Source organism: Trichoderma virens (genome assembly GCF_000170995.1).
Source record: "Trichoderma virens Gv29-8 chromosome Unknown TRIVIscaffold_87, whole genome shotgun sequence".
Classification (NCBI taxonomy): domain Eukaryota; kingdom Fungi; phylum Ascomycota; class Sordariomycetes; order Hypocreales; family Hypocreaceae; genus Trichoderma; species Trichoderma virens.
The window spans coordinates 863487-889670 of NW_014013662.1; the positions used below are offsets into that span (position 1 = coordinate 863487).

The window sequence follows — 26184 nt, forward strand, 5'->3', positions numbered from 1 at the left end:
AAGATTCTGTAATTGTTATTTGGTTTACCCCTATTTTTCCTATGATTGCATATTCTACCCATCCCCGAAAGTAACCATATTCATGCGACCGATACACATTGAGAAGACAGAGAACACTTCTGTAGTAACGGTGGGCCGAGTAATAGACAGATAGTGATACACTTGGGTTCACCTAGAAAACCATTCATTTCGTAGTATCTTCCGTCAATTGTTTTCTCGTCATCTGGTTACGCTAGATGTGGTCGTTCGTAGTCTATTTCTTGACTCGTCGCTCCAAGGGTGTATCCCTGCTAGTTTTCTCCACAATCTAGATCTCCAACGGTAATCGATCGAGCTAACCAATTGCTTGATTGACAGGGCATTCAGTGCTTCGAATCGGGGTAGTACGAAACTCTTTCTCGGGCTGCTTCCAAGCCAGAGTCGAGCTCTGAAAAAAGTAACAGAAGATACGGCGACAGGGCTATTCACAGTCTCGTTTTGGCCATGCTTTTGAATTGCAAAGCTGCAAAAAAACTACTAGATAGTCTATGGGAGTAGGATGGGACAGATTTATCGGTGTCAGAAAGCCATGATGGACACAAATTTGCTTGCGAGAGTAGTCGCTTCACGAAAGCGAATCCGATTATTGTATCAAAAAATATGGAACAAATATTTCATAGACTTGAAATTCGAAATAAATGTGCGATAACGTCCACCATTTCTCGTTCCAGAAGCATTAACCATGCAGTGTATCCTACTCCAAACACCCATCCACATACAAATCTTGTCCTCCACGCCCTCAAATGCGTATCAAGCTGTAGCCACCGGTCGCTGGACATAGTAAATGCCTAGAAATGGAATCGAGCGTCGGGGAGGTAGGCTTCGGTTTCGTTCTTGGATCGGTTCTACGGATCGAGTGTCGGTATTCGGTCGGTCGTCTTGGAGAAACTGGATTATCGGGAATTCAGTAACAGTCTGGTATCAAAAGTTGTCAAAGGGCGCTCGGTAATCCAAAAAGTTCATATCCATACCTTGAAGGCATCCATCCATTTGAAAGTTGGACAATGTTACCCTAGAGGGTCGTGTCAGGGGGGAAATTTAACAGAGACTCAGTAGAGGTTGGTTTCTGGAAGAGAGAGTGACCAGAAGTGCGTAAAAATCAGAAGCAAAGATAATGTCAATGAAGTATGAGCCAGATTCAATGTCGAGAGCTCAAAGAAATCGAGAACTTTAGAAACGCATCGGTTGGGTGCATTGCCGCTGCACTTGAGCATTTAACTAAGGTATGAGCGCAAGCACGTTACTCTAGCCATATAGTTCTTCCAACAATTCTACCTATGCAATGTTTTTGCTTTTTCAGCAGCGTTCATTTCCAATGCTCGTCTTCTCTCAAATTTGCCGTAGGGTTGTGTTTACCCAGAGACTCTGAGCAGAAACCATGGTGCTGCTGCAAAACTGCTCTACCGATTCCGTCGCATTAACTGCATCAAAACTTACGGCGCTTCAATAGGAGATTGAACAATTATCCATTATTCCCTATTTATCCTCAGTCATTTTCATTCACGGCTGGATAGATTCTCCAAGAAAAGAGCGTCTTAGGTTCTTGTCTTGTTCTTGGTTACCAACAATGTCTCCCAGTACGAAATTCTCATGTGCCAATAATATTTGCAGGTATTGTCCAACAAGATGTATCTACGTCCCCAGCTAACCATGTCAAGTGCTAGGCAGATTCAATTAAATCGAAAATCCCAACCTACTCCGATATCGAACACGAGTGTACGACATCTACGTGGAGAGCCGAGAAGAGATTGCTCTTCCCTATAATCTACATGCCCGCTTTGCACCATTCATATTTCGCAAATACTCAAGCCATAGACATGCGGAGGGGTTTACCATGGGCTAGCGGCGGGCAGACATGATGGGGCAAGAGGCTGCGATAATGAGCTATGTAGAATGGGTTTGGGGGAGTCACTACGGCAAGACGTTCTGATCTATGTAGATTTATTTTGCTTGTTCAATACTATACAATATCTTCTCTGTTCCGAATTGCCGCGGTGGAAGGATTCGCGCATGATGAACTCGCATTTTGGATCAAACATAGGAAGACATTTCCCCTAGAAAATGCGCGAAATGCATATCCAAAGAACCTCCATCATCTTTTCAGTGTATTTCAATATGGAAGATCTTTGAATTTTCATAGACATTTTGGAATGAGTGCCGGGTGGCTATCCAAACGTAGCAACCAGAGTCAGGAACAACTGGCAAAAAAGATTCACATTTTTCTACGATACTAGGCACGAGAACTCTCTGCTTTGATGACAAGATAATCTAGAGGAGCTAGACATACTAGCAGAGATTTACGAACTACAAGTGGACGTTTACTCTTATGTACAGCGTCCTGGCATCTCGACCACATTCTCCAAATCCATCCACCACGACATCACCAGGGCCCTCGTCACCTCTCCCAATTCCCCCCAACCACTGCCCGTTCCACTGCCTCTTCAAAAGCAGGTACGTACCTTTGCATCTGCCTCATATTCCATTTTAGGAAAATGGGTAGGCTGCTGATTGTGAAAATGATTTTCGAAAAAGCTGCCAGCTGCGCCGATTTTTCTCATTGGCCGGCTGTTTTGCTCCCAGATCAGATCAAAGTGGGCCGCGTTGAGGTTTATTGTTTTGGCGTTTGGGCGTGCGTTTGGGCGTGCAGGCTGAGAGACGGAGAGCTGGGGGGTAGGCAGAGAGGGAGTTGCAGTTCTTGTGGTATGGGAGGCTTTCAATGCAGACGAGGTTTGATATTAGTAGTGGGTGATGATGGCTGCCCTCGAAGTTCTTGTGACTGTATTCCACATCTCGTAAATTGGTAGTTTTTCGAGCAACCATGTATTCAGATACCATATTTCTTAGAACTAAGTAATTGTTTCTTTCGTCCACATTCAAAACTGTATTATTTCGTGATAATTGTCTCGAAATTGGCGAGAGGATTAGTTTGTAGTGTAGCTTCGTGTTGCATACGCAAGGAAATCGAGTGTATCGTGGCCACCAAAAGCCATACTATCACTCACTGGCATTGGAGTATAGCCTTTACAATATTCGAAAATCAGCAGGTTCAGTAATTTATTATTCTACTTGTCTCTAGGTAAGTGAAGGATTCTTCACTTCGCAGATTCACTCTTGGTAGGTGGCTACCCGTCAGGGGTCAAAGAAAACGGCGAGATTTAGTCCCGGAGAGATGCAGGATAAAATGATTGTCCGAAAGAAATGCACTCAATAAAATGAAAATAATAGCTTGGAAAATGCAAACAATAGCTTTGTTTTTTCTCATCTTTTGGTCAGCTTTTGTCCCTAGCTGCTGGCCTCGCTGCAGAGTTGACTCGGACCATCTTTCAAGTGGTAGTTATCTAGTACCCATGCACGAGTGCTTGCGACACAAAAGTTGCCCCAAACATAACTATCCCACAGAAAAGCACCTTCCCCATCCGCGCCAAAGAACGTTACACTGAAGCAATTCGAAGCCGAAAGCCATTCACCACGGGAAAAATGTCGTCAGTAGAACAGTGGTTTCAAATATTTGAGACTGTCACCTTTTGGCTCAATCTCCTGCTGCTGATGATTCACCTCTGGCATCTTTCTGTGCATGTGGCCGCTCGAATTCGCAGACGCTATGGCATTTGATCCTGGCTTGACTTCTGATATCAGAGCAGAGTCTACAGGACGACTCTCATGGCCTCTGGAACAAATGTTTCTTTTTTTAAGACATCTTTTGCATGCACGAGAAGTCAGGATGCCATTATTAGGGGAACCATACCAGAGGTGGCCTTTCAAAGAATCTAGGGAATAATGTGGTATGTTTACCAAGCCCAGCTCATTTCTTTCTATTTGGCTTCATACTATCGAACTTGTGCTAACAGTTCTTTTCTATAGGTGGTTTTCTACCCATGCTGTTTAACCGTCGAAAGATACGCGATCGAAAGGCTCCGAGATTCATTGAACCCGCTGGGACTATATATACACATTGCTATTCTAATATTTGTGGCATCTCAACCGAAATGATTTTATAACCCGCTATATCAAAGTGCGATCAAATTCTTCCAAGCTCCTCTCCAAAGTAGAAACAAAGCCCAGCCCATTCACTCCTTCGTAACATTAGGAGGCCACCAAATCATCGGCGGAAACGTCAACTCCTCACCATGTCCCTCGTACACCTCCCACCCCAGAGTCTTGTACGTCTTCATACCCTCCTCACTCGCCTCCAAATACGCCGGTATGCCCAACTCCTCACACCGATCCATCCCGTATTTCACACACGCCGTCGCTGCTCCTCGTCGCCTGTATTCAGGATCAACACACATAAAGCACAGCAGCCCAAACGGCCGCCCCTTCATGAGTTTTCTCCTCGTTGCAAATTCCGGCTCCATAGCATCCAAGACAACCTTCCTCTTCACCAGATCGTCAACCCACTCCAATCGCAAAATGTAGTTCTCCACCATGTACTCCTCTTCAGTCCTCTCACGATCCCAAATAAACCACTCCGCAAACCCAATAATCTTCTCCTCTCCAGTCTCAGGATCCGTAAACACACACTTGACTCCCGGCGACACCGAAGGGTATTTTTCAAGATGCTCCTTGTAGCCGCGCAAGTGTCGCTCCGCGTTCAGCCTCCGATTCTCTTCTGAATCTGGCCCTCCTCCAATGACATCGAAATTTGGGAACGGTCCAAAGGCATTGAGGACGAGTTGCATGCATCGTGGCATGTCTTCCTCCCGAGCGGGCTCGACACGGAAATTCTTTTGTGTGGATGACATGGCCGTGTATTTTCTTTTCTGTATTTGGAGTAGAATATTTTGAGTTTTACTGATGCCGCAAAATCGCCGTAGAAACACGCTCATGAGATCTATACACATACCACGGGATAGGTTATCAAGGCTTTATTTATAGAGGGTTTTTAACTCACCATAGCTTCCATCACTATTTCGTGGCAAGTTTGGCGCAAAGCATGCAGCCATAAGTGGGACAGATGGTGACTCCTCGCCGGCGATGCACCATCTTGTGATTGGCCCCAGACCACTAGTCGTGGGCTCGACAATTGATTCTGGCTAAGAAGAGTAACATAACCCATGATAGTGTCGTTGTAACGGGATTTCGGCACGGACCACCACAAAAGTTCTCTTGATCCTACGGCGGCAAAGCACAGACAACAGCCGCAATCAAGACATGCACGGGTTCAACAAAGGCAATCCAAATTTCCCCATCTAAATGCGCCGATATATTCTTCTCTATATGTAATAGAGCAGCTATATATGCCAGTCCCCTTGCCATGCGCTATCTTGACAGCTCGCTGGATACACCCACGGCTGCTACTTGCAGAAAGCTCTAGGGACGGATCAAGACTCCATGCATCGGAACAAGGAAAGATTCCAAGTTGCCTAACGAATGATGGAGGCACACAGGAAATGAAATATGGAGAAAAGAAATAATACCCAAGGAAACTCCAGTAATGATTGAGCATCCACCGTTGCCCCAAGTCCAAGAGACAAACAAATGAACGGTAACGACTGGGAAAGAAAAGCGAGAAGCACAAAGAAAGAGGAGAAAGACATAGGAAAGATAGCTTAGGAAAAGAGACAAGAGAAAGCCAAGGGTAAGAAATACACAAGGAAAAGGAAAGAAAGCAAAAAAAAAAAAAAAAAAAAGCTTTTATAATGGCAAAGTGTTTTATGACCAGCGCAAATTCTTCATGACGAGAATTTCTGTTGCCGCTGTGCGCAAAGTCTGGATTTAATTGATAAACGAAAACATTTAAGAAAAATACTCAAGGAAAAAAAGGAAAGAATAATAAGGAAAAGGAAGAGAGAGAAAGGCAAGGACATAGGAGAACATAGGAAATACAACACAACAAATGCACACATCACAAAAGTATGAGGCAATCACACGCAAACAAAGCACGGCATCAATTTTTTGTTAGGGGAATCATAAAATCAAGCACGTAATCAAATTTGACTGGTGACAGTTCCCCAGAGAACTGAAATCTCCAACGCCGGTCGTGATTTGAGACTCAAGAAAATGGGGGGTGCATAGTGTCGTGTCAAAGCGCAGAGCAATGGTAATTTCAACGTGAGAAAAAATGACAAAAGACGACGTGCCCGAACGACGCAAATCAGTCCAACGCCCCAATGTTGCCCCAGGTCAGCCCATCAATCGGCTGTGAAGAATAAGAAAGGAGAGCATCAAATGAGAGTCGACAAAACCTTGTCCAGTTCCCCGAGGCTGGTCAGAGCGACCAGCTCGTCTCAATAATGTCCGGCCGTCTCTTCAAACTTTACTACGAAAAATCAGCGGTCAGCCTCTCTGTGGTCTGTCTCTCTATGGGAGTGTCAATGTTCATTTCCTACCTGAGGGGGGACGGCGGGACCTGGGGGCCCTGAAGGACCTTGGGGACCCGGAGCAGGACCGCCAAAGTGGTGGGGAGCACCGTATGGGTTGGGACCGGGGCCACCGTGGGCAGGGCCAGGCATGCCCATGTAGTGAGGCGGAGGAGGAGCAGGGCGGTAGGGAGTGCCGACTCCAGAGTTGTTCTGAGATCGGCCCCAGCTGAGTCGCACTCGGGAGTTGCCAATGGGGTAGCCCTGCATCTGGTTGATGGCCATCTCGGCGGCGTGGCGGTGGACGAACTGGACGAAGCCGCAGCCCTTGCCAGGGGGGATCTTGACGTAAGTGATTTCTCCAAATCCTTGGAAGAAAGATCGGAGCTCATCCTCAGTGACGTATCCTGAAAGGCCGCCGACGAAAACAGTTGTGTTGTTGGGGTCGGTGAACTGGTTCATCTGGGTAGCTGGGTTGAAGCCACCACCACCGGCACCGGCACCACCGCCATAGGGAAATCCTTGCACTCCTCCCCACATTTGCTGCTGAGGCATACCACCACCCATCATGGGGCCGCCCTGGTGTCCGTGACCGAAGCCGTGATTGCCACTATAATGCGAAATGGTCATGTTAGAGCCCAGTGTTCTCAGTTTGATGAATAGATAGATGGGGTGTGTATAGGTATAAGTGGAGAGTTGGCAAGGGACAGAAGGTGGGCGGGCAAAGTGCGTGGGCAAAAGATGGCGGGCGCAACTTACCGGTTCTTGGGAGTGGCAGTCGAGATCCTCATAGGACGATTGCCGCAGTAGACTCCCTGCATCTCAACAAGGGCACGCTGCTGGTCGTTTTCATCGGAAAAGCGCACGAAGCCGTAGCCGCGGCTCTGGCCAGACATGGCATCCGTCATGATCTTGGCCGACTTGCACGAAGGGAAGCGAGCCTGGAAGAGAGAGACCAGGACATACTCGTTGACCTCGGGGCCAAGGTCGCCGACAAAGATGCTGTACTCGGGGCCGCGATCGTCTCTATCGTTGGCAGACATTAGAAACCAAATATTCAGCAGGAGCGAGGGCGATGTCCAGAAAAAGAAAGTAACAAAGGGGAGAAATTAGGTGAGAAGAGTGGAAATGGGGGAAGTTGTAGCGGCGAGAGAAACAGGGCGAGGCAAGGCAGAAGCGGGAGATTGAAGTTGCGCCTGAAGGTGGTGAAGAAAGTAAATCCGAGGCGCCACGGTTACTGCCACAAACTCTGCGCGGTACCCGGACAGGTACATGAGAAGCTGCAGTGGGGAAGGTACAAGCAGAGGTACCTGTGCAAGGCAGCGAGAAAAAGAAGGGCAAGGCTGAGGATGGCAGAATTTCAAACAGGAATCAAACTTACCGGCGATCAACCAGACCGCCTCCAGACGCCCAGTTCAACTTGAATTGGCGCGAGCTGTTAGGCACGGGAGTTCCGTTGAGGCCAAGCGCCTTGGTGGCAGCATCGGGAGTCGCGAACTCGACGAAGCAGTATCCGGCGTTGCTGGGAGGGGAGAGTAGAGTTAGCCGAGTGATGATGTTTATGATTGGGGTTCGTTGTCTTTTTATCTTTTCCCTTGTGTCATGAGGGACGATAGACAACATAGCATGGAGACAAACTCACCCCGAGTTCTTGTCGCGGATCACCTTGACATTGACGGTTTCGCCAGCGGCGGAAAGGAAAACACCCTTGATGAAGTTCTCGTCCATCCAAGGCTCGAGCTCTCCCATCCTATCATTCTTGTTAATCACAAATGACACATTGCATGCTCAGCAGTTGGGTCGTATCTTACCACAGGGTGGTCTTGGCCTGATCCTGGGTAGGACCAGCAGGAGGAGGGACAGCCGACATGTCGGTGGCAGGGGGGGTTCCGTTTTGAAAAGCCATTGGACTGGCAGAAGAGATGCCGTTAGACGAAGCACCAGGAAAGGAAGAGTTAAGATCCATACTAATCTGCAGCTGCCCGTCAGCAAAGAGTACCTCAAACAAGTCCGGCATATTGGCGATAGAAATAAGGAGAGAGAAGGGAAGAGGAGTGGGGTCATATGAGTGACGTGCCAGCTTAAATACTGATCCATCTTTTACTCATATCTCGTACCCTCAATCTCGCATGGGTTCCACCAGAGCCAGTTTAGAGTTTTTGGGGTGGATAAAGATGTAGATGATGGTGGATGTACAGGTGGACGAATGTAGGCGTCATTGGGGAAGGTTTCTTGGGGAATTAGAGGGAAAGCCGCTTGGCTCACTATGTCCCCCTTCAAGCCCAAGATGATATAGACGTATATCTAGCTGGCGTGACCGTGGTCAAGCATAGGAGGGGAAAAAAAAGGAAAACTCAGCACATACCAATTACTTTATGTTTTGGCAAACCAAATTGTAATCTGCTTCAAGCTCGATTATAAACAGGATGTCAGGATTTCGTTCCTTGCCGAAGAAGATGCTCAAAGACTATGCAGGGACAAACAGTCAACACTGTCCACCATAATGTCATGGAAAGGCAATCAACCACGTACCTAAATAGAATCGAAATAGAGATGAAGCGTTCGAATCGAAAGCGAAGATCGAGAACGAAGCAATAGAAGACCGATATCCAGTCTTGCTAAAGGGACTCCAAAGGAAAAAAAGTGTCCGTATGAATAAGAGATTCTCAATACGCCGTCACGCCGCGTTCAAGATGGCAAGGGGACAAATGCGATGCTTGAGGCGGATAATGACTTTCTTTAAGATGGAGTCGAAAGATGATATCGTGGACCGATCGTATGTTCTACCGAAAATCCTAAAGGAGTGTGGTAAAACAGTTGGAACGCTCTCGAAATCAAGAAGAACCTAGATATAACCATTAGCACTCTATGATGCAGGTCAAAGCTTCTAGTAGCGGTGCAATGTGCAGTCATGAAAGAAAAGTAAAAAAAAAGGCCCTCCGATCCCACGTGTTGCGCAAAATGCCTGCGGAGATGCCTAAGCCAACAAGCCAGTGGCACATCCACAACAGCCACTTCCATCTTTCTCTCCCTTCTCCACCAGACATTCTGCGCATTATCCAGATATTGATCGGGATATCGATCGCCAAGGTTTCCTCAGTATATTCTTGTAGTGTTAAATTTCGTATTCGAATGCGCCGCATGTCCTCAGTGGCAGTGTGCTTGTAGATTCGTAGATGACTGTATAGTAGACATTCGGACGATCCGAGTCAAGTATACACCAGATATATCGCAGGCTGCTTTCCATATCCATCAATCCACCGTTTTGGCCATGTTGACAGTCGTCAAGTCGTCCTGAGAAGCATTGCGCCCATAAAAGAAGACCAATTTGGTAATGGCAAACGGCCGACGCGCCAATCGCACGCCAACACACTCCACACTCAGAAATCTCCGTCCAGTCGTGGACACAGTTCTAAGTCGTCTGCCAATGGCAAAAGATTCGTTTATCCGCGATCCGAGATAAGAGAGTCTCGATGCGCTGGTCATATTTGTCGGGCATAAAATTGTGATGTAGCTATTCGGAGCACGAGCAACCATCATCCCCAACATCCACCATGCGGTCTCGGGCATTTTCTCCAGGCGACATCAACGTCGATAGACACGAAGACACCAAACATACGGCCGCATCCACCAACTCTCCATGATTTGTAACGCCCTTCCGGTCCCTCCCGTATCGATTATCGTCCTTGATTCTTCGGCTGCCGCAATCACATGGTAGACCCGGCGAAGTGGGGTGAAATCGGATGGAGATCGTGCATCGCCCCGCGAGACGCCGAAGTGCTCCCGGAGAGAAAATCCAATGGCATAGAGGAATCACGATGCTTTGCGAAAGAGTCGGCCGATGCGACGCTCAGAATCTGGACGCGGCAATGGTGTTGAGGCCTCGGGGCACGGCCGGATGGCGATGGCGCAACCGGGAATACGACGCCGCATTTCGCCGCATGTGCCACGCCTGCAAGGGCGCAGCGCAGTATTTCTCTTGTTGCTCGATCGATTGCGTCGCCGAGTTGAGCTTGTCTCCAAGCGCATTTGTCTTGGCCACTTGCTTCGGCCTTGGTCCTTGTCGAGATTGGCGATTTCGTCGCCGCGGCTCCAGAGGCGACATCCAATTCGAATTTCGATCCATCGCTCCGCGCGCAAACCACACGCTATTCGAACCGGGGCACGGACAAGAGGGGAAAAATTTCACACGAACAAAAAAAAGCAGAAAAAAATTCAAAGAGGCAGGCAGGAAAATGTGCAACTTACTTTTAGGCGCCGGCAAAAACAACCGTAACTCTCTCAGCCGATAGTCCGAAACACGCGCAAGGGAAGAACCGTAGCAGCCGTGACGAGAAAAAAAGAGATGAAAGAGGAAGAATGTGTGATGGAAGAAAGAGTCAGTCGCGGGACGCTGTGCGGCAGAGAGCGGGCGAGCTTTTTTTTTCTCTCTCCCTTGTCCAAAGCTGGTGCTGCTAACTGGCCCTCTTGTTGGACTTGGACTTGTCTAGTGGACACACACACTCTCACACACTGTTGAGTCTGCACAGCCTGGACCGACCGGGTCGCGCGGGGATTAGTTGCCTTAGGTTAGGCGAGGGCGAGTGTCGAATAATCGGCCAGGATCCAGCCAGGGGGGGGGGGTGTGCGTGTATTGGTGTGAGACGTCGATGTGGGCGCTGGTTTTTGGCGGCCAAAGGCGATCTCTTGCTCGATCTCGGGCCCGTTGGTTGGCCAAGTTGGCTTCAAAGGGCGCTGAAACAGCCCACAAGGTCAAAATTCCACCCACACGGACAAGAAACCAGATGGTAGCTTCTGCTGGTGCTGCTGGTGCTGCTGGAGCTCTTGACTTGACGAGAGGGGTCGCACCAGATGACGCTGCTGCTCAAGGAAGCGTTGCTGCGTTATCGCTCGGGATCTTCCTTTTGCTGCAGTTGCAATGAAACAGCAAGAGGCAAGGGAGGCAATGGGGGACAAGGAGCAGCGGTAGGGATATATCAGGCAGCCAAGAAAAGAGGTACTTTGCAGCAATATTGGCCAAACAAATGCCGGAAATTGTCAGATCTAGACAACAGAGTGCAAAGATGACGGAGCGAGACACACAACCAATCAATCAAATCACACGGCGATGAATCAATCAATTCCTGTGTACTTCGCAGACGACAACAAACGGAAAGAGTAAATAACGCTGTGGAAGAAACAGGAAAAAAGGAAAGAAGAAACTCGTGGAGGGAGCGACGAGCCCGTGAGTATTATTATTCACTTGCTGCCTGCCGCCGTTCTCAGCAATGAGGCCCCAAGCCCTCTCGTCCTGCTACAGTACAAAACCTTGTGGCCTGTGCCAGATTCGAGCGAAAGCCATGGCTTTTTTTCGTTGCTTCAGGGCGTGTACGGAGCAAGAGGCGCCACGCGCCATGGCGGAAGTCCTTGTCTGGCTGAGGACGGCGAATAGGCTCAGGCAATTCAACTGGCCCAGGGCTCTTCGCCTTGCAATAACCGGGGACTCGAGGGGAGAAAAAAGAGCCAGTTCTCAGTAGGTGGGCACCACAAAGGCAGCCGGTTCTTGTTGGAGCGTTGGTGGCGCATCTCCAAGCTCAACCAGACCCCGATGTACCTGCCAGGTTTACTTCAGATGTGGTCTCGTGCTTTGCGCTTTACAAGTACGAGTACTTGACACAGATATTTGCGTTTACTGCTAGTACCTATGCAGCAAATGCAGCAAGGCAAACCACTGTCGGCTTAATTATTTTTGAATTCGTCAAACTCGGCAAGGATGCTTGCTCTTCATCCGGTTACAGTACAAGCAGCACCGAGAGGACTCCGCCCTGTCAGACCGCGGAGATGGATTCCGATGAGTTGGGGCTACGAAATTTTCAACTATTTGCCGCAGCAGACCGTGAAAAGAGGTACCTTTCCATTGAGCCTATTACACGGCTTGGCCACCAAGCATGCGGAAGCTCGCACCGTCATCGTTCACGGAGCACCTACTGTCTTCCTCAGTGCCAAAGCCACGAAAGCAGCTCCGCACAAGAGCCGGAAACATCTGGTCTCGATACGCGGCTGCTGTAAAACACACTGTCCCCATACCGTGCCATTGCCTTGGTGGGCCAAAAACCTCAGAAGCTTCCAGCGGACTGTCCGACGGCGTGTCACTAGTTGTCAACGTTGGCTCCATTCTCAGTTCGTTGTATTCCTAGTGCGCAATTCCATGTGGCGATTTAAACAGTGCAGCCTCTGGCATCTCGCCGCTTGCGGCTCTGACTGGCTGGAGGACATGGCACTTGTCAGTGGACCTGCGTCTTGCGTAGCAACATTTGGAAGCCGAAAGAAGGGGAAGACACAAACAAGGAGAGGCACGGAACTGGCAAGGTCATGTAGGATCCGATTATGCAGGTCACAGGTGGGGAAGGCAACTGTGTTTCTTCTTTGATTGCCAGATCGACTCACGGCAGCGCAGAGCACCTATGATGAAACGGTTAGATCATGGATCTCGGGCTCGTCTACAGAACTACTTGTACAAGCGAAGTCGAAGAACTGCTACAGCAGAGACTGTTGCTACTTGGCATAGTGTGCTTTTCGGCGCCAACCTCTCTCCAAGAGACACAACGGTTTGGCTGGTGGCCAGGACAGGAAGGTGGACATTTCTGCAGATGTCCCAAACCGCCATGTCTGATTTGATGGAAGACAACTTGTTTTGTCTCAGCATAATTTACCAAGGAGCGGACCAGAGCAACATCACGAGCTAATCTCCTAGGCGAAATGCCAGCCACAAAGTCTTGGGTGCTCACCCGCGTCTCAATATTGTAACGCGACAGGGCGGCTTGTGTAAATTGGAGCGGATCAGTCCCTGCATGCGGATGCATTATATGTGGCTTTCCAGAGATGACATCCGAACTGATGCCTTAATAATAACGGTAAATTAGGTCATGTCTTATTCAGTATTATTTCATTATTATTATGTTTTCGTCTCCTTTGCTTTGGTGTTTCTTTACTTCTGGTGCCTACAGCTATGGTGGCGGTGCTAAACCACCACCTTATTTTCGGCACATGCCGATCATCGCAACACCACCAGGCCAAGAGAAAAAAGCAACGTGTCTTTCAACGGTCATCCCTGTATACTATATTGCTGTTGCATTAAGTCTCCCACCGAAACAAATACATACAAGCAATAGGCAAAAAGGACACACCATTGTTTGCGCCGATGGCCCTAGCAATGCTACACAAGACAAATCGAACAGCCAACGAGCGTATTGCGACACTTGGTTACATCTCCCACGCCCGCCAGACGCGCACAAAAGAGGTTGAGGTGGCTGCTGGACCTGGTCCCGGCAAATGCTGCTGCGTCCCGCGCCAATCCTTGTTAATGCGCGGCCATGGCATTTTCGTTTGCGCTGAGACTGCCGTCGCAATTCGCGACAAATGCGATCACCAGGTGTCTTAAAACTTACATGCGCACGGGAGCATCTGTCCTATCAGCAAGCCCCCTGCATGATTATGTGCCTCGAAAAGCTGACAAGGGAGAGTGCATGCAGAAGTATACTACAAAGCACGCGCAGTACAGGTACCCGATGCTCCGCCAGGGAGTTTCTGACCGCGTCTCTCACGGGCCAAGCTCCTACTCGTACGTCTTCGCGATTCACAACGAAGCTCCCGGGCAAAGCTCAAGGCCTATCCAAGAGGCCCGTCTGCCATGTGGTATTCAGCCTGTGCATCCCGCCTATGGATGGATCTTGTTTCTGACCCGTCACGATCGTACAGGGCACCACTTCTACCCCTCCTCACCCCCGGCTTCTCAGCACGCCAAAGAGACCACCCCCTCCCTTGTCCGCCTACCTCGAACCGCAGGGCTTTGGTGGACTTTGGTTGGGGAGCGGCATTGAGGAGTGGCGCTCCTGCACAACACCCTCTGTCCAAGTCCCCCCAATGGGCGACGTTTCCAGGTATCTGGATGGCCGCTGGTGGGTTAACCTTGTGAGAGAGGTGTTGGGTTGGTGCGCTTTCGACATGGGAGCTCGTCGTCTCCTGCAGCCGTTTGAAGGTAGGATTGCAGACTGCTACCTCGTAAAGGCCAGGTTTATCCCGCCAGGAGGGTACAGCTTCAGCCAGTCAGCTTCAACAATTCGGAAAAGGTTCAAGCGATTCCCCCCCATTGCCAGGGCGAGTTAGATCTTTCTAATGCTGCCGTTATGACAAGCATAACCAAGTGCGAGCAAGCCGCATCGCTCAATATCACGTTTTCTACTCGTCGAGTATGGAGTGCAGCAGGGATAGCAGAAGAAGAAGAAGAAGAAAACGAGCTCGCTGCATACCTACCTGTACGAGTACGGCCCGCGACAGCTTGGCTTAGCATTGTCAGCGGATTCGCAGCTTTTGTTCTTGGTCGCATGGATCTGCCACCACAACCCCTGCAATTCCTCTCACCCATATCCAGCTGAAAAGGTCACCCCCTCGAGCGGCCTACCAATGCGTCTTGTCAGCTCTGGATGTTATTTAAAGTCACCGCTCTTCTTTGTTTGCCGCCCTTTGACGGGCAATGACATGTCGTCAACTATCAGCTGTCTCTGAGCTTCCCTGACATGCAAAGAATGTGACGGCCACACACAAGGCAGCCACCATCTCGCATAATCCCTAGACGGCATGGTGGTAAATGCAGCTTTTTTTCAATCAAAATGGTGAGGCGTGTCTCTATTATACTGCGGGGCTCATGACCTAATGGATGTTAGTTTGGCAAAAGCTTTTCATACACCACCACATCGTGAACTCGACCATCATGGGTAGTACGGGACAAACCAATGTCATTGGGCCGTCACTTGCGTAACTGGCGACATCGTGGGTCTCGGCATCCAATAAACCTCGGCGTCCTGCCCTACGCACACAGGTTTTTCATCAGCTTACCTGACCAGCCCATGCACAATGCATATGATAGAGTCTACTGCAATGCTGGCCATTTGACGGGCGAACGAACTATATGCTTGCTTCGTATAAGCTCGACTGAGGGCCAAGACAGTGCTTTTTACAAAGAAAAAAAAAATCGCCTCCAGAAGTCCCACGGTTCGCCGTCGGACGCCACACTAAACCGCCGCGCTTCTTTTCCGTCAGGTTTAGCCCCCCGATTGTTCCGCTGTTGTGTCGGAACCGGGGCTCTCAGGACGATGGCCGACATAGGTCGCCGAATCGGAGGTCAAAGACTCAAATTTCACCGTTGGTGATTTATGTCTGAGGGCTTTATGACAGTACCTGTCTTATTCCACCGTAACCCAACATGAGGGAATGTCTTGTCTCTAAAGGTAATAACATGGCATCCTCGTTTCTAACATTACTTTGCAGAGATACTGGTCTATTGATACTGCACTTGCTCACAGTCTAGGTAGCAATTGAATCAATCATGGTGTATCATTGTCAGATCCTAGCACACTTCCTTGCAAAAACAGAGTAGGAAGAAGTCAGCAATTTACTAAGCGAAAAGTCATCGATACACTCACTACGTAAACTCTGCAATTACCTACTCTTTTACACAATAAAACATTCCTTTCATCTTCATAGTGGTAGTGCCTGGGGCTGCTCGCCTTTATGTAGGTGCTTCTCCGCACGCCACTAAGTTGACAGGATTGGCTCGGGAGATCGGGCAGATCTAATACAGTAACAACCCTGGAAGGCTGTGGCTTGTGTCAGCGCCTCCAACAGCCTGCTGAACGACGATAACTACAGTTTGCATGCCATGGCGTAGATATTTCTCAAGATACCAATTGCAGAAAATCATTACCGCAGAATGTTCTCGTCTCCTATATCCAAGAGCTCGATGCCACCCTTGCGCCTGATCTCACGTGGCCACTCACAGCAAGCGCATGACTGCTTAGTCATTGTTTACTATGGGCATTACGCCAGTGTGCTGGCCTAAAGTGATGATGCACTGATGGGAGCCTCAAGCCTCGACCCAAGCAAATCTCCCCTTGACATCTCTACGCACTCCCTCTGCATCCTCTTTCCTCCATCACACAACCCTCAACCCGCATTCTGCATTACCAAAAACCTGTCCTACCATCCTATTGAGTCGTGATAGTGCTCCTTTTCCCTTATTTCTATTGTTGGGCACCCGTATCTCCCTACACTAGCCGCTGGTTCGGCCCAGCCACTCCTCCAGATATCTGCAGCCATGGCAGCCGTGACTCCAGAGCAGCGAGAGCTGCAGTTGGTGGAGAGCGTTGAATTTAAAATCCTCGCCGTTGCCAATGTCGAAGACAAACTGTGTGAGCTCCTGGGGCGCTATTTAGCCCCCATCATTCTAAAGGCACAGAGCCCCAACGCAGCTGTTAGAAACAAGGTAAAGCCTCTACGTATCTTCTACCCGAGGGCTCCATTTGTTAACACTTCTTAGGTCATCACATTGCTGAGTCGGCTGAGGACATTCATCCAGCCTCCAAGGTACAGTCATACTTCTGTACCTTTGGGCATAGCAAATAGAAATGAATTACTAATTCTCGATAGCGTCATCCTGCCTGTAAAGGCATTACTTGATCAGTACAAGTCAACTGACAGTGCTATCATCAAGCAATTAGATTTACCACTTATCCAACACAGTCTTGGTCGTCTTGATGAAGACGATAGACGAGACTTGGTCCCCACCGCACTGAAAGGCTGCTCCAAGGATGAAGGCCAACCAAGGGCTGCCAGCTTTTTCAACATTATCCTTCAACTACTGATTGATCTCCGCCTACCATCACGCGGGACCAAAGACGACGAAGCTCTTCGAGTTTTTGTTGGTTTGGAAAATGCGGCTGATGCAATTTATCTCGCCAACATGTTATCCCTTTTCTTACGTCTAAGGCCCCCAACCCCGAGCCGGACGGTGGCTGAGTCAAATCCAACTTTCTCTGAACAAGAGACCAAGATATTCACTGTTGAAGGTCCTGGAACTGATAAAATCTTCCAAAACATATCGCAGTTGAAGGCTAAAGCCGTTTCATTCTTGGCCAGTGCTGCCTTTACTGATGAGGAAAAGTTCCTCCCTGCGCTATTCGCCTCCTCCAGCCCAGACACTAGAGTGGCATCCCTAGCAGAGGAGATCATCAAGAGAACTACAGTCTCCCTAGAAGAAGAAGACTTGGTGAGGAAGCTCTTTGAGGCTCACTCCCGGCTTCCTGCAGCCTATCGCACACGGATCCTTGCACTCCTTGCCAAATCGACCATTGCCTCGACAATGTCACAGAATATCACAGACGTTGTGAGCCTTGACTTTTTGCCAAGTTCTACGCAAGATGGTTCGACAGACGCACTCAAGCCATCGAGCGCCCTAGAGAAGACAAAGCTGCACAAGGCTCTTTTCCAGTTTCTATCTTGGGTCGCTCAAGTAGGCCCATCAAGCAAGGACTTCTCGATTGGGCCGAGCCTTATTAAGAGCATGCAAAGCTATATCGAGTCCCAAGGATGGCCTGTCCCTGTGCAACAAATCACGCACGATGAGGTCCAGCTTCGCTCGAGAGGTTACGAGACTATTGGCATGCTCGCGCGATCCGCCGATATGCCTTTTAAGGAGCGTATTGCTCTGGCCTCTTGGCTCTTCCAAGCCTTGTCAGAAGACCCAACCAATGATGCCGTGGTCAATATCGACGGAGCGCTCTCAAGTCTAACAGCAAATGTTCCTCAACACATTGCTGATGAAGATCCCGAATTGAGGAAGATGCTCCTCAACTACATGTCTCTAGCTGAAAAGGCGCCTGCTGTACGAAGCACTCGCCATGCCGTAGTCAAGTGGGCTAATGAGTGTTTGTCATTCACAAACATTGATGCTCGATGGATCAATTTCATGGCTGTTGCCGGTCGTCTTAAGGAGAGGAGCGACGTGATTGAGCAAGGGCAAAAGGGCCTGGATCCATGGACCTACTCCGCTCACAGCGAGATAGCTCCTGTCATGCCTGATTGGCGACTGATGGTCTTCAAATACTTTACCACCGCCCCTGATCTTGCACCTCCCGCAGACGTCGAACCAGGCCCTGGAGTAACAGTGCTACCCAATGACAACACCTTTGACAATTTCCGAGGCTCAAGCATCAATGCTTTTGCTCTGGTCATTCAGTATTGCAAGCATATGATACTTCTCGCAGCGTTGCCCGACTTCAAGGTTCAGCCCGACTGGATGCAGACGCTCAGCGCACAAATGAAGACCAACATCAAAACTCGGGAGAAAATCCGAGGTTACCTGCGATATGTCAACCCTTCTTATCTCACAATCTACCTCAATGCGTGCCTCGTTGGCGCTTTTCTCGAGGATGCCCCCATCACAGAAGAGTGTCTTCGCTCATTTGTCGATATCGCATCTCTCGCCCCCAGAGTCATTGTGGGGGAATTCACCAAACACAGGGTTGGCCATCTGCTGCCTCTTATAAAATCTAACAAGAGCGAGATACGGGACTTGAGCGCCAGAGCCCTGGGTATTTTGGCCGCCCACCCAACCATGGATGTCGATGAGATTCAGAACTGGGGTATGACTCTCAATTCCTTGTTCGACAAGGCCACGACGGCGGTTGGTCCAGACCTCAATGCTGCAGAAGGAGCTCTTGCTGCCTATGGGTATCTCTGCTCTCGCTCTGTTTTGTACAACCATGCATCCGTGGCCGAGTGGAAATATCCCCTTCAAATTCTCGTCGAAGAGAATGTTGCACCATCCTTGTTTGACGCAGCCGTCGAAGCTTTCACCCAACTATGGCTAGCAAAACTTGCCATCCCTCCCAAAGACGGAGCTACTTCTCTTGACAAGGTAATCAAAAAGCTGTCTGAGAAGGCTAAAAAGGGAAATGAGAAGGCGATTATTACGCTTGGGATGCTGGCCGCCAGTATACCAGACACTGACCTTCCAGAATCACCTGCTTCGTGGTCAGAAGGCCCAGTTGGCACCATCCTGACGGAGTTGTTTGCTCTTCATGAAATCAAACGGGTGGAGGTTCAGTTCACTGTCGGCGATGCCATAACCATTGCAACTGCTCGTTGGGACTCGGACTATGTGAAGCTCATGGTGGATGTCGAATATCGAAGCCGTGACTTCCAGAGCAAGTGTCGGAAATCACTACTTGCAAGCATCCTTGACAAGCTCTTTGAAGATTGCAAGGCAACCAAACCGTCTCTTCTGAAAGCTTCTGGTATTTGGCTTTTCTGCATCGTGCAGTATTGTTCTAGCCTCCATGAAGTAAACTCTCGCCTCCGCCAGGCACAAGCAGCATTTATGCGCCTTCTGAGTTCGAGGGATGAGCTGGTCCAAGAAACTGCTTCGCGTGGCCTCAATCTTGTCCATGAGCGTGGAGATGAGCAGCTCAAGGCAGCCCTGGTGAAAGATCTCGTGGCTGCATTTACCGGATCTGCCACGCAACTCAAGGTGGATGAAGACACAGAGTTGTTTGAACCAGGAGCATTACCAACTGGTGAAGGGAGCTCGATTTCTTCGTACAAGGACATTGTCAGCCTCGCAAATGAAGTTGGTGACCAGCGACTTGTCTACAAGTTCATGGCTCTAGCGGTTAATGCAGCTACATGGTCAACTAGATCAGCCTTTGGACGGTTTGGTCTCACAAACATCCTCTCAGACGCTGAAGTCGACCCCAAGATATACCCGAAGCTCTACAGATACCGATTCGATCCCAATACCAACGTCCAACGATCCATGAACGAGATTTGGAAGGCCTTGGTCAAGGACCCGAAGACGGTGATGGACGTTCACTTTGACGCCATCATGGAAGAGCTGCTCAAGAGCATACTGGGACGAGAATGGAGAATGCGAGAAGCCAGCTGCGCTGCCATTTCTGAACTTTTAACAGGTGTTCCGTTTGAGCGATATGAGCAATTCTACGGAGACATTTGGACAAAGGCAGTAAAGGTCTTTGACGACGTAAAGGGGAGTGTCAGAGAAGCTGCTTTCAGACTCTGCCGAAGCCTGTCCAATACTCTTGCCAGACAGCTCGAAGAGGGAACTCATGAAGCATCAGCCAACGCTATGATGCAAAAGGCACTGCCCTTTTTGCTGTCAGACAAGGCTGCGGAGAGCTCTGTCCAAGAGGTTCAGGTCTTTGCAATCATCACCATCATCAAGATTGCGCGACACGGTGGAAAACACTTGAAGCCATTTATCCCAGAGGTGATCCCGAAACTTCTAGGTCTGCTGAGCACAATCGAGCCTGATCGCATCAACTACTACTATCAGCAAGTTGGGGAGGATAGCCGAGAGAAGATTGATAAGATACGATCCCAAATGGTCAATCAATCCCCCATCTCAGAAGCTATCGACAACATCTTACGCTTCGTTGACGAAGATGTCATGGTTGAGTTGGCCCCGCGCCTTGAGGCAACTATCAAGACTGCAATTGGAATGCCAACCAAGATTGGCTGCAGCAGGGTTCTGACAACTCTCTTTACTCGTCATACGAACGAGATCAAATCTGTTTCTACCCAGTTTTTGGAATTACTTGGCAAGCAGGTTCTGGACAAGAACGATGAGGTCAGCCAAGCGTATGCTCGCGCCTCCGCTTATATCATGAGAGTGGTCTCAGACAGCGCTAAACAACGATTTTCGGAGCGCATGTTGAAACTTTACCTACAATCGGAAGATGAGGTCCGTCGCCAGAAGGTTTCGGACGTCATCGTCTCTCTCGCGAAGATATCTCCCGATCATTTCACCACCCAGGAGACAATCCTGTTGCCATTTGCCTATCTTGGGTCTCATGATGTTGATGAATACACCAGCAAAGTATTCCGAGAGGTATGGGATCAACATTCTGGCAGCAATCGAACTGTTGTTCGTTATGTGCCGGAGATTGTCGACCTTATCGAACGCTGCTTGGCTACCACCCAATGGGCGCTTCGACACACTGGTGCATTTACAGTTGCTGCTATGGTCACAGATGTAGCCAGCGCCAGCGATACGACAGGAGCAATTGGAGAAGCCAACTTGAAAGCCATATGGCCCGTCTTTGAAAAGGCTCTTGCTCTGAAGACTTTCCCCGGGAAGGAGAAGCTATTGGAGGCATTCCCTGAGTTTATCGAGAAGGGCCAATCCCTGTGGAGATACAACTCTGATATTGCAGCCCTAATGAAGAAGATTGTCATCCGTGAAGCGAAGCGAAACAATGACGAATATCGTGTGCATGCTTTCCGTTGTCTATGGCGATTTGCGAAAGCGGTAGACACCTTTGACCTTTTGCAGGATATTGTGGACATTGTGTCCTCTCACTTGGAAGACCTCAAGGATGATAACAAAATGGATGTGGACTCCAAAGAAGACACTGTGATCAAGACTGCGAAGAATGGACTCGAGGCCGTGGCACGCGGATACAGCCGCTCATCGGATAGGCGGGCATACACTGTTGCCAGCCAAGTCATCAAGGCTCTTGAGCCGTTCCTCTCAAGCCCCAAATTCAACGCGATCAAACGAGAAGTTTGGTACGAATCTGTCATTGACCTAATGAAAGATCTTGCGACATCTGAGCCCCCCGCGGACCCTACATCACTGGATAAGGACGGTATTCTGCAGGCATATCTGGGCAGTCTCGATGTTGACAAGGCCGAAGTTGGCGTTGAGTCTCAGAGACTCAGGAGAGTGGAGGCAGTTTCCGCGACTCTCAAAGCTTATAGCAGTGGCATCTTCGGAAAGTCGACTGTACAAATGGAGCAATTTGAGGCCGCGGTGGTTAAAGCCAAGGAGGAAGAGCGTGTTCCGGAAGTGCAGAGAGCTTGGCAAAGAGTGCTGTCGGAGTTGCAGGAAGCTCGTGGTTGAGACATGGAGTGTGAGGAATAAACAATGAATTGCTTGTTTCTAGCTTAAACAATGTTGCTACAAGATTATATATTTTGGAGGTCCTCATGATTTACTGAGGTTCATAGGTGCCTGTATCATTAGATACCGATAGTGCTGAACAAGGCAGATAGCCGCTTAAATGAATGATTCATGCACATGAAATCAAAGGGCTGCGGTGATATAAATGGGAGAGCTGGTTTGTTTCATACTTGAACCGAGTGATTGACATTTTCCACAAGCAACGTCAGAAGCGGCCTGACTTTTCTTGCAAGCTTGCACCCTTACATCATCCCTTTCGCAACACCCCCTCCACAACATGAAAGTTTGCCAAAACAAAGACTCGGCCTAGACCAATGCGGGCCAAACCAGGTACCAAGGTGATAACTCACTCGCCCGTGTGAAAGTCACGAGATGTATGCTAACAAAGGATAACACTTCGCCCATCAAACACTCGAAAAAACGACGGGTTATTTGCGTACGGAAGCATTTATTTTCACTTCTGGTGGTCGAGCCTCTCTGAGTTTGTGGGAATAGACAACTTTGTTGGGATGAGATGGTGATGGCATTGGTGATGGAGGCGGTGCTGGGGATATTGGAGGTGATTGATGACATTTTTAGTGTCAGGAGAGGTGTTGGGAGGATACTTTGGGTTCATAGAATGGAGAAATGCTCCCAGAATGTTCTGAAATACTACTACGGAGAGGCTATCTACGGGTTTCGTGTACAAGTGCCTTCAATAGGATAACTGAATGAATATTAGTTGCATATGATCTTACAAGGAAGGGTAAGTGGGATTTCGTCTTGGAGATGGCCAAGTTGCTGGCAACAAAGACTTGCAACAAAGACTTGCAACAAAGACTTGCTACTCTTTTCCGCACAGATCTTTTTCCACTTGCTTCTAGATGATTCTGCGCATAAATGATGAGTATTCATGTGACATGTCACAACGAAATGCTGTACTTCCCAAGTGCAAATAGAAAGGCCCATTGTTGCCTTGTTCCAGCTGCAGGGTAAGTCACCTGCATCCATCAACAGCCCAGCCTTTGAAGGAAAGGCAAAAAGGGCAGCATCTGACGAAAGACGGCGGCGCTAGGAATGATCCGGCTGATAGATTGTTCCGGTGCTCTTCGCGTCGTCAGGTACCCGCCCGCAAGAGATGCCGCAGGAAGTACCTGCGCAAAGTCGATGGCGGGGTGGTCCTTCAATTGTTGCGTCATGCCCGCGGTGCCTGTGGCGCTCCGTAACAGCGCTGAAGCCCGCTATTTTATCAGTGTGATGTGGTGATTCTGCCTCCAACCTGGACCTCCAACTTCACTTCCTGTTGATATCTTCACCTCAGCATTTTAGAGGCATCTGAAGCAGCCTCACCCAGCTCAGTGCATTTCTATCCTCCATATCCATCCCCAGCTCCTCGATCGGCTGCACCTCGAGTCCGACGCAGCTTCGCATCGCGCCTGATTCAGCCAGGCCAGTGTGGGGCACCATCTACTAAGTCGAGTCTGACTGGCATTTCTTGCAGCTTCTCAGATCCCGTCCAACGGCGACCCAATCACCACCAGTCAAACGTCGATTAACGAGCACGGCCCGACGCGATACACCGAGGGCTCTGGTCGAACAAGGTAACAGACGCAATATCCCACCCGCTGCCTCTGCAGCCAACGAACCACTTAGCAACAGAGCCATGGACGATAGCATCCACCACTTTGTTAGCATCACCGGGGCAAGTCTCGATGTGGCTCGAGGCTTCCTGGAAATCACAGGCGGCGACTACCAGCGTGCCATCGAGCTCTACTTTGAGAGCCCAGATCTCGTTGGAGCTGGCGTGTCCCACGGCACTCCCGCCGCCTCAACATCTCGCGCTGCACCCAAGAGAGCCAATATCGGCAGAGAAGACGCCGGCGGGGTGATTCACATCAGTGACGATGACGATGACGATGGCAATATGGATCTCGATGACTTTGACGATAACGATGAAGACGAGCGAGCTGCTGTTGCGCAAGCTGCCGCGTTAGCGCAGGAGGAAGAGGATGCTGCCATGGCTAAGCGTCTACAGGCAGAAATGTACCAGGAATCAGGAAATGCTGGCGGTGATGTTAGGGCGCCCATTGCACGGACAACAGAAACACTTGTTGCTCCTGATTCTACTTGGTCAGAGGAAGAAAGCTCAGCTATTCTGGAACAACTTAGAAGGAGACGCCAGATGCCTCGTAAGTCTGCCTAGAATCAGGGTGCAGGAAAGGAAAGGGAGACCGGAGAGACTAACCTCGCGATAGCCCCAAGCAGAGGCCCCTTTGGTCATCGAATATGGGGAGATGACGGGGGTCGATCCGAGCCCTCGGGCGAGAACGGCACATCCGCCCATGCGAGACGCCTGGAGGACCTATTCCGACCGCCCTACGAACTCATGTCTCGACTATCATGGGACGAGGCCCGTACGCTGGGCAAGGAAGATAAGAAGTGGATCATGGTCAACCTTCAAGACATGAGCGATTTCAATTGCCAAATGCTCAACCGAGACGTTTGGAAGGACCGAGCGGTTCAGGAGCTGGTGAAGGAGAATTTTCTCTTCCTGCAGCTGGATAAAGATTACCCCGACGCAGAGGAATACATAACATTCTATTTCCCTAACCGGGGGCATGAAAATCCGGACAACTACCCCCATGTGTCCATCGTCGACCCTCGGACGGGCGAGCAAGTCAAGGTCTGGAGCGGGAAGCCATTCCCCAGTGCCGTGGAGTTCCACGCCGAGGTGGCCGAATTCTTGGACAGATACAGCCTCGCTGCAAACAGTAAGAACCCTGTCGCCAGGGCTGCGGCTAGGAAGCCTCAGGTCATTGATGTGGACCGTATGACGGAGGAGGAGATGCTGGAGATGGCGCTGAAAAACAGCCTGGCTGGAGCCGAGGCGAGTGGCTCGGGCTCGGGGTCGACACCGAGCGTCCATGATCCAGATGCGTTGACCAAGGAGCCTCAGCAATCAGGAGATCAGGAGCAGCAGAGTCTATTTGACCAGATCTCGAGCACAAACCCCCACACCGAACCAGCCAACAACCCTGCCACGACAACACGTATCCAGTTTCGACACCCAGACGGACGTGTCATCCGACGGTTCAACCTGCAGGATGATGTCCGAACGATGTATGAATGGCTCAAAGCGGAGCCCTTGGAGGGCAAGGCAGGTATCCAGTTTGAGTTGAAGAGGATGCCCCAGGGCCAAGATTTGATTGAGTTGCTCGATTCTACCATCGAGGAGGCCGGCTTGAAGCAAGGAACAGTGATGATAGAATTCATTACGGATGAGTAATGGCATTGGGGCAGGCTCTTTTCTTTTTCTTAACCATTGCATGACGAATGACGACATACGTGATGCCGGAGCGCGACATGTCTCTTGTCCAACGCCTATTGGGCGTAGCCGGGGTGGCGATGAGGGCATCTACTTGATATAGACAACATGGGATACTAATACCCATCACGGGCGAACCGGTCTTATGACGATTGGCTTTGGTTTATTTGCTACTACTGCTATATGGGGGGAACCTACTGCTTACGGAGTGCGAGGAACTTGTGTGCTGTGGAGGGCCTACTGTGTGTGCATTCGGCTTCAACGACTGGGCACATACTTGCTCCTCTCAAGGCCTCATCACTTCACTGTTTTTTTTCTTCTTAGTCTACTGTATCCTTTTTTTACACCGTGGAGGCGCCAATCGGCGTCGTGCTTTGCTAGTATGGGCAGGTAGACAATGCAAGTGCTTTTGACACGTTACATCGTGTATTAACAAGCTCTGCTAGACAGTGGTTAACCCAGTATAGTATTCACCTTCTTTGCTGTAAAATTGAGGTCAAGAGATGCCAAGTATTTTGACTTTGTTAGCTCTGTGATGGGCGTTGCCCCGCAAAACCCCACGAAACGGTGGAAAGATAAACAACGGGCAGCTACAGTAGTGGATTTGTTTTGACGATGAAGATCTCTCTCCTGTTTGGTGCGAAATGGGCACGTTAGGCCGGTTTCGTGTGTATTGCACTGTCCACATATTATACATTATTCTATTCCGTAGCGGTAATCGATCTAGAGTACGTAGATTGGTAGAG

At 49.5% G+C, this 26184-nt stretch overlaps 5 protein-coding genes across 5 annotated transcripts; 3 read left to right on the forward strand and 2 right to left on the reverse strand.

Moving 5' to 3' along the window:
- Window positions 1-4017: 4017 nt before the first annotated feature.
- TRIVIDRAFT_231769 (uncharacterized protein) lies at window positions 4018-4781 on the reverse strand (the record flags this gene model as incomplete). Its single annotated transcript, XM_014096838.1, has 1 exon — window positions 4018-4781. The coding sequence occupies one exon, from the start codon at window positions 4779-4781 to the stop codon at window positions 4107-4109; it is 675 nt and encodes a 224-aa protein (XP_013952313.1).
- A 1587-nt stretch (window positions 4782-6368) lies between these two features.
- Window positions 6369-8304, reverse strand: TRIVIDRAFT_117191 (uncharacterized protein; the record flags this gene model as incomplete). Its single annotated transcript, XM_014096839.1, has 5 exons — window positions 6369-6948; window positions 7098-7364; window positions 7720-7860; window positions 7981-8088; window positions 8150-8304. Coding segments are annotated over 5 exons (1251 nt in total), but the record flags the coding sequence as incomplete, so codon positions are not given.
- A 5936-nt stretch (window positions 8305-14240) lies between these two features.
- TRIVIDRAFT_205041 (uncharacterized protein) lies at window positions 14241-14752 on the forward strand (the record flags this gene model as incomplete). The annotated part of the gene is made up of 2 exons (XM_014096840.1): window positions 14241-14355; window positions 14385-14752. The coding sequence occupies 2 exons, from the start codon at window positions 14241-14243 to the stop codon at window positions 14750-14752; spliced, it is 483 nt and encodes a 160-aa protein (XP_013952315.1).
- A 1718-nt stretch (window positions 14753-16470) lies between these two features.
- On the forward strand, window positions 16471-22074 carry TRIVIDRAFT_45110 (uncharacterized protein; the record flags this gene model as incomplete). Its single annotated transcript, XM_014096841.1, has 3 exons — window positions 16471-16638; window positions 16693-16739; window positions 16803-22074. The coding sequence occupies 3 exons, from the start codon at window positions 16471-16473 to the stop codon at window positions 22072-22074; spliced, it is 5487 nt and encodes a 1828-aa protein (XP_013952316.1).
- A 574-nt stretch (window positions 22075-22648) lies between these two features.
- TRIVIDRAFT_210292 (uncharacterized protein) lies at window positions 22649-25399 on the forward strand (the record flags this gene model as incomplete). Its single annotated transcript, XM_014096842.1, has 6 exons — window positions 22649-22693; window positions 22856-22879; window positions 23099-23105; window positions 23615-23714; window positions 23773-24302; window positions 24369-25399. The coding sequence occupies 6 exons, from the start codon at window positions 22649-22651 to the stop codon at window positions 25397-25399; spliced, it is 1737 nt and encodes a 578-aa protein (XP_013952317.1).
- Between the last annotated feature and the right edge of the window lie 785 nt (window positions 25400-26184).